The 20,911-nt window shown below is 37.8% G+C and overlaps 1 protein-coding gene across 3 annotated transcripts; it reads right to left on the bottom strand.

The window, feature by feature from the left end:
• Window positions 1-2,684: 2,684 nt before the first annotated feature.
• On the bottom strand, window positions 2,685-20,680 carry ARL5B (ADP ribosylation factor like GTPase 5B). 3 transcript variants are annotated; one of them, XM_050325818.1, is made up of 7 exons: window positions 20,525-20,647; window positions 15,127-15,270; window positions 12,409-12,469; window positions 11,107-11,254; window positions 8,085-8,168; window positions 6,263-6,414; window positions 2,685-4,288 (listed from the first exon to the last, which is right to left on the bottom strand). In XM_050325818.1, exons 4-7 carry the CDS (start codon window positions 11,248-11,250, stop codon window positions 4,240-4,242), a joined length of 429 nt encoding a protein of 142 aa, XP_050181775.1. In that variant the 5' UTR covers window positions 11,251-11,254; window positions 12,409-12,469; window positions 15,127-15,270; window positions 20,525-20,647; the 3' UTR covers window positions 2,685-4,239. The 3 variants fall into 3 exon arrangements, with proteins under 3 accessions (XP_050181775.1, XP_050181784.1, XP_050181766.1); XM_050325827.1 differs by having other exon boundaries at window positions 15,127-15,214; window positions 20,525-20,588; XM_050325809.1 differs by lacking the exon at window positions 15,127-15,270 and having other exon boundaries at window positions 20,525-20,680.
• Window positions 20,681-20,911: the final 231 nt, after the last annotated feature.

Genomic DNA, 20,911 nt, shown 5'->3' with positions numbered 1-20,911 from the left:
TAAACACACAGCAAAGTGACAGTTCAAATGTTACAGATACCTGCAATTTCTAAGTAGTAGCAGTGCAACTTTGCAGTACATTAGAGGAGCAACTGTCAATCAACCAAAGCTCAAAAAAAAAAAAAAATAATGCATGTCATGGACAACAGACAGAAGTTATTTAAGAATGAAATATGCCAGGAATTGCATCCATTCTTTTTGTCATCTGTATTCTCAGATTCAGTAACAACAAAAGGTGTGGAATAAAATTCTAAACATAAATGACTGAGCCAAAATGCTTTTAAGATATAGAACTGAGCTCAAATTTATTCATACCTCACTGTAAGCTTCCCTCCCACAGAAGAAGTGATTCAGCTTTCCTCTCCTGTGTCTCTCAGGTGGATGCTGAAGTACACAAGCAAAAGCAGCTTAGGACTGTTAAACTGATCCTTTCCTGCCATCTAGGGGACACAAACTGATGTGCAGAGGACTGTCTTCAGTTACATACAGGGAAACTTTCTACACAAAATGCTTATCTCTACCCAGCAAAACAAAAATCAACTTCACTGAAAGTAACACACCTACCAAGAAAAAAGAAAGGATTGTCTGTCATCCCAGAAAGTGAGGAAGTCAGAAAAAGCCTGATTGTTTCACACCTGATATTATGAAAATTTAGCTTAGAAACTCAGAACTTGATTTCCAATACACCATTAATGTGAAGCCTCAAGTCTCCTGCCTGCATGGTGGGCACACAGTGTATAAACACCATGCACCTTTCTAGTGCACTACCCTCTAGGAAGCAAAACAGAAACACTCAGTGTTGACAGCTCATCAAGGTAATTTTGGAAAAACTTAAAAGCTTTTCCAAGATGCAAGTTTCTATTGGCAGTGTTGGCATTGTTGTCAGGTTTCTCATACTTGCTCTCCTCACTGTTGCCTTCTGGGGTCTTTCACAAGGCAGACTCTAAAAAAGGAAGGAGCAAACTCAGCTAAACACTAAGCATAGTCAAATGCACAGGCAAAAATCCATACAAGTTTTTTCTCACTCTTTTGTTTGGATTTGTTTTGTTCTTACTTTGAAAGGGAACAGTACACTAAAACAAACTCCCTTCACTAAAACAAACAAAGATCCACGCTTCCCATGGCTGAAACGATGTGACAGTCTCTTTAGGATCAAAGCTGAAGCCTCTCCCGAGATGAAAAGAAGGAGGTGTCCAGCCAAGTAGTTTTGTGAACTGGCTACAGCTGCACATGATGCAGGCCCCAAGTTTGCCCCAGTGAACAGACTGGAGATGAAATTAAAATGACAATGCTACCCTTGTGAGATACCTATTCACCAAAGAGTACTCACAAACGAGAAACCCCTCAAATTTAACAGAACAACTCAATTTTATTTTGACAACAAATATTTTGAGCAGCTGCACCCAAGTCCTCTCCCCCTTACTGTTTGCAGTGTGTTTAAAGAGCTGGAAAAGAATCGCTCGTTTGGGGATACTGAAGCTCTTTACCACCTACACAAGAAAGTACAAAAAAACCCAAAACAAACAAATAAAAAGCCACGTGCTAATGCATTTATGGCAGTACAATAAAAATCTGCATATGACATCTTAATTTCTTGAACTTCAGCTGATTAACATTGTTCTTTAGGGAACAGCACATTAAATACAGAATATTTTCAAAGGGTAAAACTACCTGCAACATATTTAATATATTCAAACTAGTAAACATTATGCAGTATTTGGCAATGCAGTATTCTAAGGCACACCTTTAAAAATTATTTTAATCAAATCACTTCTGGTTTAACAGGCACTGAAGTTATTAAAAACAGACCTCCAAAAATCCCACATCAGGCCTTTTTAAAAGAAAAAACCAAAACAAATCACAGCAACAATGCTGTGAACAAACTGATATTATCAATGGAAAACTGTAGTATAAAATGAAGTTATTGGGTGATCAAAATCATAGCAATTGTCAAGAATGTTTCATTTTTTTTCAAGATATTCAAAGGTTTTAAGTGCCATGAAATTAAAAAAAAAAAACCTTTTCATTATTCTGATATTTTAAGGTCTACAATCTGACCATTTCCTCCTAATGAAAGTTATATGTATTCCCTCAGGTGAGACTGGATTTAGTAATCAAATTATAGATTTATAAATGGTTTTAACCAGAAGGCATTAAATACAAAATTGTGCCTTTTTTTTAAACAATCAAAGGGCTATACATCCAGATAGTACTCTTCATAAGTATTCAGGACTACATTTTGAATTACATAAAAATAAACCTGAAAACAAATCTAAATTGTAAACTTAAATTAAATCACCAAGCAAGAAACATCATTCATATTTTTATTTTATTTTTTCATTTCTAATTTGCTTCCCTAAGAAAAAAAACACCTAATTTTCACACATTAGAACAGCTAAACATCAGAGTAAGCTGCTTTAATATCACAGTTTAACCTTGCTTTGCATTCATCCTTTTTTTATGCACTTTTCACTGATTTTAATTATTTTCTGAGTTTTCTGACTTGATACTCAACAGCCGTTCTCCTAAATGTGACTTTTGCTAACCAGCAATAATATACAACTTCATTCAACCAATCACATTTCCACATGTATTCAAAATCTTCTTTTTAACACTTATAACAACACATTTGTTGATACTTTTAAAATTTCATTAAGTTTTGTTCAAATAAAAATGGAAGCAAATTAAAATTTACAAAGCTTAAAATTTTATTAAGGAAAAATCCGTGTGCTTGAATTATCAAAACAAGATTTAACAAAAACATTTTGTCATTAAAGGCCTACACAAAATGGTTCTGGTAACCAGCCTCCATGTGGCTTCTAGGCATGCAGAAGTACAGAATGGTGCTTTTGGAAGGCCTGCCAAGCATTTATGCAGGGTAGGTATCTGACTGCTGCTGCACTTCACCAGGAATTAGGTGTCCACTATTGGTTTTGGTTTGGGTTTTTTGTGGTTTTTTTTTTTTTAATCCTCATATGGCTTTTTGGGTGTTTAGTGGTTAGGGTTTTTTGATGCTTAATGTTCTCAATAACCTTCATGTCTTTACATTATCTTGATAGATCTAACTTCATTCCCTTCCAATTGAATTAAGAATTACTTGGTCTACTTTTTCACCACCTGCTTTTCAAATTTCAGGTGAAGGAATCTAACTCAAACACCGTCAAAAGTTCTCTGCTTGTGCAAATAAGACTAAAACCAAAAATTAAGGCAAAATAATTTCTCTGCAAAAAATCTAAAAACATATGTGATAGTAGGTAAATAAATGTCAAGATTAGCTTCACTCTGAAGTCTACAGATGCAGCACCATGGTATTGTTTTATTTGTTTATAAATCTGGCTTCCCTTTTGATTTTGCATTCATTTAGAAAACAGCATTCTCACTAAAAGGTGAGGAAGGCTCATGTATACAAAATTTAAAACTTTAACAGTGTACAGCAAGTCTACACATAACATTGGCTGCTGTGATTCCAAACTGAATTACTGAGAGATTTATTTTTAAAAAGGTATTCAAGTTCTAAATAATTACACTATCACTTGATAAAATTTTAATCCACTGTACAGAGATGTATTTTCAAGTAAAAGAATCATATCCTAGAACTACACACCAGAGAAACTGAGACTGAAACAAATTTATTTTTAAGGCAGAAGTTCCACTGTATACCAGGTTAAAAGCCACCACAATATTAACTATAGTTAACTCATTAAGGATTTAAAAATTTGCATTCATAACTATTAATTCCAGTGCTGGCTAGAATTCTACTGATGTTCTGGGAAGTCCAGCTGGAGATATGGTTATCCTTAGAGGTTAAGGCTATGGCAGAGTGAAGTTAACCTAATCACTACTTTTAATTATTAAATAAACTGTGCTCATTTATGTTAGTAAGTTATACAAACTATTTAGAAAGAGGAAGTATGAAATACTGACAATGACAAAACAGCTTTTAAAAGGCTATCATCGAAAAAGTTAGAATACATACTCAGAGGAGTTTCAATGCCTAAAAACAGATTCACATATGACATATGTTCATCCACTTGAAGATTAGTGTATTAAAAAAAGTTAAGAAAATACTTTTGTGTTTCAGTTCAACTGCGCTTGATTCAAGCACAGCTTAGGAGTTGGCTGATATAAATTAAACATGGTCACTGCCTCAGCAGCCAAAAGTACAGAAAAATGTACATGTTCACAGGATAAATAGAAGTCTCTTCTTTTGGAGGAATAAAAAAAAAAAAAGTAAAAAAGCTATCTCACTCCAATACGGGAGGTCATCCACTCCAAGCCTTGGCATAACCTGAAAGATAAGAGATGTTATTGGTACTAGTTCTATCCCAACACCTTGAAAGTATTTTCTGGTTGATTTAATGCGTAAAAACATCTACTTAAAAAAATTAAATCAACTGGAAATAGGACTGAAAGTTGAACAGAGTAAGCAGTGTTTTTAAACTAAGTCTATAGGCTTTAATCACAAGAAAATGGTCATGCATTCTATTTTATTGAAGCTTGGCAGTACTTAAATTTTTTTTCCTTGTAAATCTTAGAGACACTACTCTTAAATGCTAACTCATAAGTACATGGAACCAAATAAGTTTTTCTTCTTCTACAGATTTCCTGTGAAAGACTACTTATATGAAAGCTAGACTTTTACATACTAACTAAAAGACAAAGGGCAGGTTATCCAGACTGAATTGTTTAATGAAAAGGTAGTATATCAAGAATTCCAAAATCACATTACAAAATTAAAAGTATGTTTATATTGAATAATAAGACTGCATGGGATCTAATTTGCTTACTAACTAAATCTGCATCTTCATTTAAAAGACTTCAATTTTAGAACACTGGCCTTCCTTTGCTTTTCTAGGGAACTAGTTACCTTGCTTTGTGCCCCTAAGCTTTACCTTTGCAAAGTAAATCATGACTTAGCTATCCAAGAGCGCTAACTTCACTCACACAGGGCTAATCTCCCCAGACTTCGGTCAGATCTTTCCAAGGAAGACTCAGCTCAACAGTCTAACTCTGGGATTTATTTTTTTATATGTTGGTCTTACTACTGTCACAGTTTAAAGCATTCTAAATATTCTGAGTTTTTTACAATAAGAAAGAAGTAGTCTATGATGGCCACTGTTTCTAAACTAAAATTCGTATTTATTAATTATTACTTTCCTTCAAATGTCAAATTAGTTGAAGATCTTAGTACATAAGCTGAGTATTGAAAAGTGACTTTAGCAAAACTGGTAGAATGAAAGCAGAATTAACTTTTAGAATGAAACAATACTCAACTCTTAGAATGAAACAGACTCGAAGAAAAAAACAGTTTGTCCTCACTAACACATCCCACTCTAAGGAAGTTAATGCCACCATTCACTCTTCAAGATATCTCCATTACGTTAGAAAATGGAGATTTTACGTTAGAAAACTTCATACTACAAAGTGAGGAAGGTGCTTTCACTTCTCTAATACTCAGTTGGATTCACTATTTTTAATGTCACAAGACTACATTATTATAAAGGCTGCACAACACAGCTGAAAAAAACCTCTGAATATCACACATTATAAGAGTGCTTTAAAAAATCAAGATGAAAAATTAGCACATTTCACACCTACAAGCAAGGCACTATTCAACTTGTTTTGTTAAAAGGCATCCAAAATTGTTTTTTGATCTTCACAGACGAGATCTAAGGAAATCTCAGCTTCCCATTTTAGTAATTGCTGGTATAAGGTATTCAAATTTAAAAATTAGCTACATTAGCCAGATATAGACAAAGTGTTAAATATTGATAACAATTTTGGCTTTTGATAGATCTATATACCTTTTCATCAAAACTATGTTTCAATGCTTATCAAAAAACCCATTCAACCAAAAAAAACCCAACCCAATCACCAACTTAGAAGCTTCCTACAGATTAGAATGTAAAGGAAGAAAACAGTAGTTTATTTCTTGAAATACACCAAGACACACACGATAAAAGAGCAGTGCACAGAAAGTAGACAGTTATGCCAACAGCTATGTATTTGGGTCAGAGTGTTGTTTGGTTTCTGTTTTGGGGTTTTTAACAATAAACTGAAAGACTTTCACATGAACTTGGACTCTGAGCTATGAAAAAACCCACAAAGTTCAATTAAAAAAATATGAAAAATTCAGAATACCCCTCTTGACTGTAAAGAACAGAAAATATGTTCTTTCAGAAAATCCACACTGGCATCAAGAGGATTCTCAATCAGTATTTTCATTTGCCACAAATTGCTGTACTAAGCAGTAAGCATTTACCCTTCTCCTGTCAAAGCACAACAGGATTGAATGTGCCACGGGTGATCCTTTATGGAGCTGAGGGTGAGGTATGTCGATATCTCAGCAGCCGTCATGCAGCCTTTCATGTCCTGCTTGTTTGCAAAGATGAGAACTGCAGCCTTCCGTAAATCCTAGAAATGGTTTAGAGTACTCATAACTGTTATTATGAAAAACTAAAATGCTATTGTGCTAACTTTATTTCTTAAAAGAACTGTATTCAAGCTAATCTACAATTACACAGGAGCATGGAGTTTTAACCACTTTCTGTAGTAAAAATTCATTACATTAAGACTGAAGAAACTAATTTATTCAGTTCTTCACCACAGAGGATCAAATTGTAATGTATTATATGACTATCCTTTTGGTGTTGGTCACATGTTCATATATAACTAATGGAAGTCTTGTTAAAATATATTTCATAATGCTTCAAACCATCCAGCCAGCAGACATATTACTGGCAAACATTTCAAACTCTACAACACACACTATTCAAATGGAAAAGCCTGCTAGATATCATTCCCTTTAAATTGCTTTCAACGTCATTAAACAAGTTCTGTAGTGATTAAAACAGTAACAGATTAGGAAAGCTACCTGAATTCTTGTAAATTTAATCCTGGTGTTCCAAAAAGGGAGCTGTAACAATGTTGCAGCAGCTTTAGAAACCAGTTAAAAATTGCTTTGTTTCAGTGTGGAATTTAGGATTCCAAACAGCACTGAGATAAGAGCTGGGATGTATGGCTTTAGAAGTGCAGAAGGGTAAACAAATGCAATACTCAGAAAGCTGACAGATGCAATTGAAAGTGTCCAATACATTTCAATGTATATTAAATCTGGGACTATTTCTTCATCAAGAGGAAGAAAAACAACAAAGTTTTATGATCTAAAGCTGCATATTCACTCCTACAAGTAGTCCAGGCTAGGCCTACCAACTGTTTTCATGAGATGGTAGATCACAATTTCGTAAGAGTTTAAGACTGGAAACTAATAAACTACATGAGAAAACTTCACCACAAGAAGCCATCCTCCCAACCTGTTTTGGTAGCTTATTCGCTTCTTACTACCAGACCCAAACTACTTTAATATAAAACTGTAAAGCAAAAACTCACTTATGTGAAACAAACCAAGTTTCTCAGAGAGATAAACTGAGCAGAATTACTTGTACTGTACTAAATGCTTTTCTTTCATTTCAAAAATGAGGGAGAACATTTAGATTTAAAACAAGCTTAATTTAGCTTGAGAGTGATCACAGAAGGTTTTAATGTACTTTAGCTAATCCAATGTAGATGTTAATTTAGAAAGTTGGAGGGAGTTGACTCAACATTGAACAACCCAAATAAAAGTACAAACAAAATAATCCATAAGGAAAATGAACTGAAATTAATTTATCCATAGTGTTATATACGCTCCTTAATTTTAAGGAACAGGATTAAAACAAACAAGAAAAAGTGCGAAATTCCACTTTTCTAAAATAAAAATTAAAAAAAAAAGTTTCTTGAAATTTTAACCATTTAACTAAAAGGAGACTCTGGTAGAAGACAATAATTCCTTTTTAAGCTAATACAAAGCATAAGATATTTTACAAGTTCAACATTTGCAAAGTAAAGATTTCTCTCTAACAGAGAGTGCTTCATAATAATTTTTCTGCTTGTTTATAGTTTATGTGGTTTTAAAATGTGACCAACATGCATGCATATTTATTCTCAGATTTTTTTTGTGACAGTATAATTTTTGTTAGCACAGGAAGCATGTAAAGTTATTTGACTGTTCTCAACAAAACTATTATCCCAACTCCCCACCATACCTCATGAGCCAGCATTCTATAAAGTTCTTCTTTTGTAATAGAAAGTCGCTCTCTATCAATGCTGTCAACAACCAGAATGATGAACTAGGGAAAAAACCCAACAGTAGAGCATGTAAGTACAAAGTATAAATTATAGAAAGCACATTTTCAAGAGATCACGAACCACAAGTCTTCCTCTAGAAGAGACATACACTTGTAGAGGACACTAGAAAAAAGTTTTATTATTACAGTCTTTTGCTAGAGCTGTGGGATGATAGCACCTGAAGATGATAGCTAAAAAAAAAACAAAACCACCTAACAATCTCATTCTAGCACATTTCAGCATTAAGATCTACCTACGTGTACTATGGCTAAATCTCCTTCATGGATTTTCAGGCCATATATCACACTCAAAATAGGTATGTTAGTACCAAAAAGCACCTACAGATAACAGATTGTGGATGTGGATGACAAATGTGCTACACATATCATCAATGAAAACAGCTGCTACTGTCCACTACTACTTGCATACTCAGGAAAGTATAAAACTGAAATTGAAGTTATGTATTTTTAAAGAAGCATATTTTACTTTACAGTTCAGCATCATCTCGCTCACAAGGCTTAAGAAAGATTATTTCAAAGTAGTAGGTCAAATGTCAGAAAGCTGTGTACCTGTAGGGCTTAGCATTTTGTTGATGCACATTTCACGTTTACAAGTGCAAAAGTGTACCTGTGCATTTGGCTTCTCACAACTTTGCACCCTTCAACCTTTTGGTGAAGCCCTTCCAGGCTGTTGGAGATGGCTGTAGCAGTCATTTTACCCTTACTATTCCTGCCAGGCACATTATTCTTACAGTCATGCACTTGTGGACTCTGAGACACTGCTAGGTCTGGTACATCAGGCCTCCCATGGGAAGCAATTGCCACGGGTATGAAAATTACTGTCTATTACCCCACTCTTTCTGCTCCTTGTTTGGTACCTTCTATTTTATAGCCTTGCACTTGAGAGGTAAAAGACAGCATTATGCAGTAGGTAACAGTCAAGCAAATGCTCGTAAGCATTACACAACAGTGTTTGCACACAAACCATAACAACTGATCAACACTTCAACACTTGCCCTGCCCAGTGTGCTCCGAGCAGTGCTAACAGCATCATGGGGGGACAATGCGTAGGGAGACCAAGAACCTTCTGATGAAAATTATGCAGATACTATAATAACAATAAAATAAATTGCAAGGGGCATATGCTGCACTGGAGAGAAAACCATGAAGATTACATTCATCTGACAGACTCCACTACTTCTATGCCCAGATGACAGTACTTCTCCACCCTTTTTCTCCTTTACTGTAACTCTTTGTTCACCCACAAACCCAGTAACTTAACCACGGGACCATGGAAGCTCCCTCCCCTTTTCTGTCCTCCCAAATTATCTTTAAGCCTCTCTCAACATCCTCTCTGTAAGAATATGATCTGACACTTGAAACAGAATAGCAGAACTAGCCATATTAACTTGAAACTAATTAGGACAGGTATGCGCTAAAATGTTTATTTGTGGGACTTTTACATTACCCCAAAGATTTTGTGTAGATTGTTCTAATTGGCACACAAGGAAAGGGAGAAAAGAGAGACAATAACAAAAAAGGAGAATTAGAAATCACTGCTATAAGTCTCCAACATATGCTCCAAATCACTTTGCCTTAGAAAATTAAAGAGATTCATTAGCCATTGGGAATGGCCACAAAGAATGAAAAACTAAGTCAATTTAATGCTGCTGTGACTTCAAGATGCCTAGCAGATGAGGAGGAACAGTAAAGGAATTATTCATATCAGGGAGGCTAGGATTGGCATACTAAACAGATCTCTTTTCTTCCTCAACTGTTTCCAGCAGACAAAGCTTCTAAGTAAAAGGGAAGTTCTTCTTTCCAAGTACTAAAAGGCACTGGGTTTCAAACACTTACTAGCCAGAATGTGATGAAGAACATCCCAAAAGTATCAGAAAAAGAAGTAATATATGCATCTCTCCAAATTCCAAAATCAAAGATACTCAAGGGACAAAAGCCAAGAACTTACTGCTCTGTAGCAGATAATGCTGGTAGAAGTGTCTTCAACCTCATGTGTGTCTTAGATGTAGCTATAATTTTCCAGATAAAATGAAAAATTAGTTTAAAATACTAGAGATGAAAGCTGAGATGTCGTCAGCAGGCTTTCAGCAGATCTAGGATGGATTGCTAAACTCAACTCTCTCCAAGAGAAGCATAAAAAAGAAAAATCTCATTTTACAGGAGGATGGAATACTTACATAATGAACAGATCACTGCTTTTAGCAGAAACTGTAAGAAATGAAGTCTAAAATAGTTTACAACAATGTAGATGTCTCAGAATGAGTCCTCAGAGATTATATGTGCATTTTGTATTGATAACCTTTTGGCAGCAAAAAGGCTGGCATAAAAAACAAACCCCCCAAAAGACAACTGACGCTGAATTCCAACCTTTCCAGCAATGGTAGTTTTGCCAGTATCTCATGAGTATTGCAAAGCTAGACTTTCCTTTACCCTTGGATAAACGCCACAAGCTGGTGGGGTTTTTAAATAATGCTGCCTAGAGAAAGTATCATTCTTCATCCTTAACTGTCATTATCTCAAAAACATTTCAGACTAGATGTACAGAAGTCAGGTTGACCACTGCTAATCCTCACTAAATTTGCAAATTACAAGCAAAATTGTCATTTTAATCACCTTAAAAAACCACATAAGAAATCTGATCTGAAATGGTATTGATATCATTTACTGCCTAGGAAAAAAAGTCTAATTTCATGGTTTATATCACAGATCAAACAACATCACTGCAAAGTAAACAGGAAAAATACTTCAAAGATTACCAGAGAATTGGTTGCATACCAGAGATACCTCACACTTTTTGGGTTTGTTCTTGCTCAGTAGGATTTGAAAACAATACAGCTGCAATCTTTATAAAAATGTACCAATATTCCTAATAAATAAATAAATATAATTTCTAACAAACCTGCAAAGCAGCTTCTCATACCTCTGTGTTTGAATAATAGGTATTCCACGATGACCGTAATGATTCTTGTCCTCCAATATCCCACATTAGGAAATGAGTGTTTTTCACCACTATTTCTTCTACATTGCTTCCTATGGTTGGAGAAGTATGAACCACCTCATTCATTAAACTAAAGGAAACAATATCACACAAAGCACCAATCAGTAAAATCCACAAGGCTTGTTACAGCTTAGTTATAATAAACTTGTTCTAGAAAAAGTAAATATGTGTAACAGATTAAAAAAATATTAAAAACCAGGTATATTTTAAAAAAGCTATAAATTTGAAATTTATGGAAAGCAGTGACTGTAGACATGCTTAAAGACATCAGCAATGAAAAATAAGCACATAAAAGACATAACAAATGGATAAGCATCTGCATTTTAGGAGGATTCTCTCCTTAAAGGACATTAACAGATACTTAAAATGCACTTGTCTTAAATTAGAAGTAGATATTCTAAAGATCCCAAATATGAGAATGCTGAACTGTGGAAAATATAAATCAGAATATAACTTTATCAGAGCACTCTACTTAGTAACTCAATATTACAACAAATCCCAAAGGACTGTTTTGTTCCATAGCTGAAAATTCCTCAGTTCTACCTTTAAACTTTCTCAAAAATGCTTAGGGGAAAAAAAGTATTTTTGGAAAACATACTCTGCTGCTTTTGTATCAAAATATATGGACAGTAATTTAGCTACATCCTCCCTCTCTTCTACAATAACAATAGTAATTATGGTCCTGCTGACATTCCTAAATTTATCATGGATATTCTTGTAATGCTGGAAAGATTTGGGTGCAATGATGCTATTGAAAATGCCCAAGGTAGAACCTGGGAAAGATGAAATACTATTTTTAGGAATTTTCCATCAAAAATTTTAGACACAGGAATTGGGAAAAATATGGAAATATTTATGGCTTTTTTGCAGAGTGGCTAGAATTTCAATTAATTTAAAAACATTTTCTTGTCTGCAGTTACTGGCAACAGGATTATTTCTAGGCTTACAAATTCAGATGGGCTTTGACGGCAAAAAATTTGCAGTTCACTTTGTGCTTGTATGTTCAATCTTGTTCTTCAATTTACAGTTCAGTTTTAAAGCATGGCAGTTCCTTCTCTTATCCTTTAAATATTTACTCTGTTTAGAACAACTAATACCGTTAATGTACACGCTGTGATCTGGAATCCTAGAGATTCTGCCAGGTTACAAAGCTGAATTTTCAATGATTAAACAGTGACAAATACTAAAATGCAAACAGGAAAACAAAGTAGTTCATGTACTTACAACTGGTAAAGAATAGTAGTCTTTCCAGCATTATCAAGTCCCACTATGATTACTTTGTGTTCTGGATATAAAAAAAAAAAAAAGAAGACAAAAATAAATTACTAGAAACAGCAACAGTTATAATTCTGGTTAATCACTTTCCTTACTGAAGAAAGCAACTGCTTGTTTGCCTTATTTCAACAGCTTACACAGAATAGTACTGACTTCGGGACTGAAAAAAAAGCCAAACAAAACTACAAAGCCTCATCTCTCAAGATTGCAATCTCGGGAAAAGTCAGCACTGGAGATCTTCAGAAAGGAACAGTCACTTCATCAAAAAAATCTAGTTTTAGAAAGAAAAGTACAATGAAAACATCTCATAGCGGCATATCATCTTAAGAACATCACAAAACACCCCAAAACTGAAAAAACATTAGCCTAAGGGTCAAGGCTCAATAACAGCCACTTCTTAAGGGACCACCATTATCCATATTGTAAAATCTAAGAGGAATTTTGAACGGACTGCAAAGTCCAACTTTGCAACTTCTAAATTGAAAGTCATAGAATGACAGAATGGTCAAGACCTAAAGACACTTCTGGAGGTCACCTAGATCAACCCCCTTGCTCAACCAGGGCCACCTGGAGCCAACAGCCTAGGACCATGGCCAGACGGGTTTTGAAAGTATCCATGGATGGAAACTCCACAGTGTCCCTGAACAACCTGTGCCAGTGCTCAGAGTTTCCTGATGTAAAGAGAGAACGTCCTGTGTTTCAGGTTCTGTATTGCCTGGTCCTGTCACTGGGCACCACTGAGACAAGTCTGACTCTGTCCCTTTTCCATCTCTTTTCTCATATGTGAGATGTTCCAGTTCCTTAATCATCTTTGTGGCCCATCACTGGGCTCTCTCCTGTACATCCATTTCTCTCTTGCAGTAAAGAGCCCAGAACTGGACACACTACTCCAGGTAAGGCCTCACCAGTGGAAAGCAGAAAGGAAAGATCACCTCTCTCAACAAAAAAATATTCTTTTAATTTAAAAATAAAATCGCTTTTCCCTGCATCAGACAAACCCAGACCTTCCCTGCTGCAAAGTCCATTTTATAGAATAGTGATCTTCCAATTGCCACAATGATAGTTTTCCCAGGCACAGAGAAACAAAACAGAAAACAAACAAAAAACTCCTTCAGAATTTACATGCTTCTCTGCAAATAATCCTTCTTAGAATTTCAAATCCAGCAGCACAGTTAATTACAATAGTGGTTCTTTTGCTACATGTGTGAAGTTAAAGATACCAATCCACTTACTGACAAAAAAGCAAGCCACTCAAGATCAGCGAATTTGTAAATGGATACTAGAAGTAAAAGTTACTTAACAAACTCTGTGAACAAGCTCACTTTTGAAGAGATAATATTTACAATTCTAGGGCACTTATTCTAAGCAAAACACGGTTCATAGCTTAAAGATTTCCTGTAAAATACCACATTTGATCTCCAAGACTTACAATAAGGTGCTAGAAAATCAGAAGATCTATCATAAATATCAGATTGGTAGGGTTTTGCCTGCAAGTGGGTGGTTTAAGGAAGAATAAAGTGTTTTGTTTTGGTCTTAAAACTACTGATATATAATTACCTGTTCGGGAATTTTAGAAGTTTTGCTATGCAATACCGTCATAACAAATGCTGAAATGTATTTCCTTGTGTCAGTTCCCCTACTACTGCATCCTGTCAACACACTCTGAAGAAAGATCTTTTCCTGGCCTTAAATCCAGTAGTAGTTCTAGCCCCATAAGGCGCAGTGTCAGTAATTAGTAATCTTTCCCAACACATAAATACTACGAAATCCTCTCTGCTTTCAGTGCTGATAAACCATGCCTCATACATAGCTTGACTGTCCATCTCTTCAAATTCAGTCAAAGAGCTTTCAAAGTTCAAACACAGAAATACCCTGTGGTTGTTTTCAAATCAGACGTTGTCAACTATTGCCTGGAAGAAGATGACCCTACTTTAGCAACATTCCGTTTTAAGTTATTTTCAAGGAAGGAAATGAATTCCAGTCAGGCACTACATTGCTCTTTCTCATCTTCACATTACAATACAACGCTTAGGTGTGAATTATTGGAGTGTTGGACGAAACAATATCACCCTACTTAGAGTAATGAAAAAAATTGCCATTGAGATGACTGTTTTTGGAAGCCACCAAAGTGCAAATGGTTTGACATTATTTGGAAAAAAAGGCATTGTGTTACTCCATAGTCAAACAGTAACTGAATAAGCACAAACAAGGAACAGTCACACAGGTGTTAAGTAATGGTGATCTGGGGATAAAAACAATAAGATGGATGCATAGGTATCTCAAGCAGTTTCCACCTTTTATTAATGGCAGTTGCCATTAACACTATAGTAATGGCAAACTCTAGATATAGATATATATATTCTAGATTATTATTCTATAGTTCCATTCTATAGTTCTAGATATAGACCTATAGTAATGGAAAACTCTTCACTTACATTCAAAAGTTGAATTTCTGTCTAGTTTGGTTAAAATACAAAACATTTACACAGAGATGTACATTAGAGGAAAAACATGTGAACTTAAAAACTGCCAAACTAAGAGAGAACAGAATTTTAGCAAGACAAGTACTTGTTTACAAGAGCAACTAGAAGATAGATGCCGCATTTAGGAGAAAGGACAGTCATGGGGTAAACCACAGGCAGTGATTTATTGGTGTTGTGTACTTACAGACTAACCCAGGTTTCTCCCTTTCACTGGCTGGTATTCAAACTCATTTTGGGTTGTATTCATGAATATCTTCCCAGTCCACCATGTTCTTGGCAAAGGAAGAAGAAAATCCATAACAAAGTTGACAGAGTAGAAGAGAAGAGCCTTTATTAATCAGATGGGGGGGAAGTAGAAAAAGTAGGCATGGGGAGGGGAAGACAGTATTAGACTACTTTTTAAAAGAATCCAAAGACTTCTGTTATATCAACCATTCTTAACTCACTGTTAGAAAAAAAAAAAAAAAAGTAGTATTGTTGAAAAAATCTCTGGCAGTCTACTATTACAAAACCACAGGACAGTGAAAATTATCTTCTTGCAGATGTTAGAAGAAAGACATATTATGTTCTTTTTTTTCACTTCCTCATCTATATTTCTCTGTGGTAAAAGGGCCCAAACCTGAAGATTCAATTCTCACAACTTTGACCTTTCCTCTTTTTTGCAAAAATTTTTAAAAAAATTCTAAATACAATAACAGGCTCTTCCAACACACTTAAAAGAAATGGGTACCAGAAAGGATACCAACACTTTTTAGACAAAACATACACATCTACTTTCAAATAGTAAGGATCTTGGAGGCTTCAAAGTTGAATACAGAATTCAGATAGTTTGCTGAAGAGGAGGCAGGAGGAGTAGCATATTTCTAAAGGTCAAAGGGGTTTCAATACAAATACTCAGGCTGCACACTAAAAGCTACCTTAGAGTCTTCTTTAAAGCACAAAAAGAACTGCTCAAATACATCTTTTATCTCCAGACTTGATTACAGGAAAGTAGAGAAACTGTCAACAGCATTTAGTAGTCATTGGAACCAAAATCTATTTGGTTTTCCAGCTAATGGTCTCTTCCAACCTGACTGTACAGTCTGGGAACTGTCAGCAAGCCTAAGTGAAGTGAACTGTGGAGTTCCAGAAGTTCCTTGAATTAAAGTTTACCATTAGTTTTCTTAAAGCAATTTTTACAACTGTAGCAATTATTCTGATCACCCTGAAGACTCAAACAAAACCAGCCACTGTTTAAAAACTAATGACAAACTCAAACTAGAAATGAACCCTTCCAAATGTATCCACAGAGCTAAATAGATATTCCTTCACAGACTGTACTCAGACTGTTAACCTTCCTCTCTTTCATTAGTCATTGACTCATGGATCAGCACAGGTATCACCCAGTTTCCTTAAACTGCTTTGCATTACAGTTTTTCTTATTTCATAATCTCACACACCAGATTTGAAGAGCAGATTGTGCACTGGCCACATAACATTATTTTAACTGTTGCATTTTCTCACCATGAGCCAGTTTGGGTTTGGCAAAATGGGTTACCCATAATCAAAATGGGCTGAACCAACTGGAACAACTTCTATTGCATGTACAGTGACTTGAAACAGAACAGACAGATTCAACTCCCTTGTAGGAATACTGAGATGCTACCCAAGAAACAGGACTAAAACAGCTGAATACAAGTAATAATAAATGCTGCAGGAACAGGTCAATGGATAAACTAGTCAACAGACACTTAGCACAAGAAAGTCTTTACACACATTAGATCCAGCCTCTTGACCTTCCTTGTAGTATCTTCTCCTTACCACTGGAAAAGCAGGTAAGAGAATCAAAACTTGCAAAAGTAGTAAAGAAGATGTGTAAATTAATGAGCAGATATTCACAGCTTTAGTAGGATCTAAGAGTATCTTCATTACAAGGTTTTCCTGCCAGGCAGAAGTCTCTATGAATGAACTCAACTTTATTGCATATCACATGGTTACTGCGACCGCACTGAACCCCAAAGCACAAAAACACAGAGGGTTTATCTTAAGATGTTAGTTATCTTAAGATGTGCATTTTTCAGAAAGCTACACACATATCTTCTTCCCGCAAGTTAACAGCATTAACTCATTGGGAGATATCTCTTTAAAGTTGCCCAGACACTATTGATCAAGTACCTTTCAAATTTGGCATCTTCACCTTGGCTATTATTCACATTTATGTAAAGCAAAACTGCAGTGCATAACTAATAATACTCATGAATTGCCAATGATGCTCTGTTCTGTATTTTCTAGCAGTTATGCACACCTCCTGCCCCATGCTCTACCTCATGGAAACAGAGAGCACTTTCCAAATCTTTGCTCTGTTTAACCTTTAATTTTGCCAGTATCAAACGCTCCAAACTATCAGTACAACTCACAAACCACAGTGAACTGAACCTATCCCTCCTCCCACACTGAAGTCTATTTGCATCTCTGGAATACTTCCTCATTACAGTCAAAATCAATGTGAAAGGTACTGTGCTGGTCTGCTCAACAAGCAGCTTCACAGGACAGCCTATGAATTCCCCAAGGAACTATCTAGATTTGACATAACTAAAAGAGCAATCAAACTCAACTCATAAACTACTACTATCCTTCATTATTAGTAATGATATTATTTAGAGAAAAATGGTTGTGTAATTAGAGCATACTTTCCCATTAGATGGGTCAAAATTTTCTGTTTGAAGCAAACTTTCTAGAACAGAAGTTCAATTTTGGCAATGAAAACAAACTCACTTTCTTTTCTATGGTCACCACAAGAGGGGAAAAAACCAAAACAACAAACACCAAACCAAAGAGAACTCCAGCAACAAAACAAGATCAGAACACACCCCAGAAACTTCTTAATGGGATAAAAGCCAAAGAGCAAATATTTCATGATATCATCTCATCTATCTTAACTGTGAAACAAATTTTCATTAACTTTTTTAATATATGAATGCATTGGGTATGCATGGTGAGTTTTTGATAGTGGGGAAGGCTACAGGGGTGTTTTCTGTGAGAAGCTGCTAGAAGCTTTCCCTACATCTATGGAGCCAGTGCCAGCTGGCTCCAAGATCAAGCCCACCAGAAACAGGAGTAATGCCTCTAGGATAACATATTTAAGATGGGAAAAAGTTACCGCACTGATGCAATTGTGGCCAGAGAAGAGAGGAGTGAAAATACGTGAGTGAGAGAAACAACTCTGCAGACAGCATGGTCAGTGCAGAACAAGGGGTATGAGGTGCTGCAGGTGCCAGAGCAGAGATCCCCCTGCAGCCTGTGGGGAAGACCACGGTGAGGCAACTGCGCCCCTGCAGCCCATGGAGGTCCACAAGGGAGCAGAAATCCACACCCAAGATGTGCAGGACCCCATGCCAGGGCAGGTGGATGTTCAAAGACAGCTGCGACCCCACGGGATGCCCATGTTGGGATCAGTCTCCTTGCAAGGACCCATGGACTCGTAGAGAGGAGTCCACTTTGGAACAGGTTTGCTGGCAGTATTTGTGACCTTATGGGGGATCCATCCTGGAGCAGCCTGTCTATGAAGCACTGTGCCTTGTGGAAGGGACCTGTGCTGGAGCAGCTAGTGAAGAATTGGAGACTGCGGGAAGAACACACAATGGAGAAGCCTGTGGAGGGCTGTTTCCCATGGGAGAGACCCCACACCAGAGCAAGGGAAGGAGTCCTCCCCTTGAGGAGGAAGGAGTGGCAGAGACAATATGTGATGAACTGACCACAGCCTCCATTCCTTATTCCCCTGAACTGCTGCAGGGAGGAGGTAGAGAGAACAGGAAACGAAGTTAACCCTGGGAAAAAAAGGAAGGGACAGGGGAAAGGTGTTCAGAAAGTTTGATTTTATTTCTTATTACCCTATTCTAATTTGATTGGTTATGAACTAAATTAATTTCACAAGTTGAGTCTATTTTGCCCATGACAGTGACTGGTGAGTGATCTCTCCCTATCGTTATCTCGATCCAAGGGACTTGTGTTGTATTTTCTCTCCCCTGCCCAGCTGAGGAGGGGAGCAATAACGTAGTTTTGGTGGGCATCTGGTATCCAGCCACCAAAATGAAGAATAACTTTTCTTGCAGGAAATAATATACAATAACAGAGACAATGTGTTTTCCTGAAGATAAATACTGACATCATAAGGTACCATACAGAACAATACTAAAAGCCACCAGTTATCTCCTGATCAGTTCTTTGCTTATAGATCTCTTCGGAGTCTTTGGAATTCTTCATGGAGGGAAAGGATTTGCAGATTGCATTACCTGATGAAAACCAAACCAGTATTCAGTATTTTTCTGGAGAACAGGGGAAACCTTGAATCTTACCAAATAAATCTGATAGTTCAGAAAAATCAGAAATCAACAACAGCAACAAATTTAGAGGACTGTTAGATGACTTCAGGAATTATGTGGTAGGATAGTGTATGTGGGAGAAAGATGAATGATCTGGGACTGGGATCCCTCCCAATCTCATCCCATGAAAGTTTGATACACAGATGTCAATGTGTACACACACTGAGGCTTTGCTCTGTTATTTACAGAATAAGAACGGGTTATGTGCAAACACAGTAACAAGACTATTAAAGGGATACCAGGTGTTTATGCCTCCAAAAACTTGCAACAGAGCACTGAACAAAAAAGTTCATCTGCATTCTTAGTAACTTTAAAGTGGAAATGAACCATGCATGTGGAAACTTGATGAGAAAACAATTAACATTAAGATCAGTTTGCCTTCTCCAAGCTCAGGCCCTCAAGGAAAAACAATACAAGCGATAAATTCCTTGACTCTTTATTTTCTAACCAAAGAAGGCTAGGTAAACAAAATTCATTAAAACAAATAAATTAACAGATAAACCCTAATTTTCTATTTTTATGATAACCATCTGAGTAAAGTTGATGGCAGCCACAAGTTCTGAGCTCTGGATTAGAGCACGACTGCGGGCCTGAGCTGGAGAGCAGAGAATGGAAAGCAATCCTATCCCCTTATGACCTTTTTGTTCTTGGCTGGAGAAGTGATTTTCTTGGGTCACTAACTGTATTTAACTAGTGTCTTTGCCAAAACACAAACAGATCTTTACCTCGAAGACCCCAACACGTTTCGCGGGTTTCTTTTTTTCCTTTAAACTAAAGACCAAAATAACATGACTTTAATAGGAGACCCCGACTCAAACAAAGAGGGTCTGCAAACACAAACACGACCACCATCATCGTCCATCAAAGCCTGAGCCGCGATCGCGGGTAAAAAACCGGTCCGAGAGGCAGAGCCGTGCCCGCCGAGCGATCCCGGGAGCGCAGCGCCCGAAGGGCCGCCCGGGGCGTTTAACGCGGCCGGGGAGGAGGGGGCGAGGAGGGACCACCTCGGGAACCGAGACAAAGCGACCCCGAGCATGAGGCGCCGCGGCACCAGCGCTCCCGGCGCTGCACAAAGAAAAGCCCAACTTTTGGCTGGGCGGGCCCTCAGGGGAGACCCGGCCAGCGGAGCCGGCCCCGAGCTCCTCCCCGGCTGCCCGCGGCCCCCGCAGCCCCGCGGGCTCCGCTCGCCGTCCCGCAGCCGTACCGGGCCCGCGCGCCCACCTTGGCTACCGAAGAGGCTCCACAGCTTGGCGAAGATCAGGCCCATGCCTGGCCCCGGCTTCCCACCGAGCCCCCTGGACACCCGAGGCTCAGCCAGGCGGCGGCGGCGGCAGCACCAGCAGCAGCTCCACCAGATCCCTCCGGCAGCGGCCCCGGGGCGGCGGGAGTGGGAGGGCGGCGGGAGGGGCGGGCACGCGGCCCCGCCCCGCCAACGGCCGCACGGCGGGGCCGCCCCAGCGCCGGCACGGCGGGCCCGGCACGGCGGCGTCAGCGCGGGGCGGGCCGGGGACAGCGCCGCCGTGGGGCCAGCTGCGAGCAGAGCCTGCGTGTCCTCACGGGGCTGATGAAGGGACCACGGGGCTGCGGCCGGGCACAGTCGGGAGGAGG

Source organism: Myiozetetes cayanensis, unplaced genomic scaffold, assembly GCF_022539395.1.
Source record: "Myiozetetes cayanensis isolate MyiCay16 unplaced genomic scaffold, myiCay2020 scf1, whole genome shotgun sequence".
Lineage (NCBI taxonomy): Eukaryota > Metazoa > Chordata > Aves > Passeriformes > Tyrannidae > Myiozetetes > Myiozetetes cayanensis.
The sequence above is the reverse complement of the archived record's forward strand: the minus strand, read 5'-3'. Positions and strand labels throughout refer to the sequence as shown.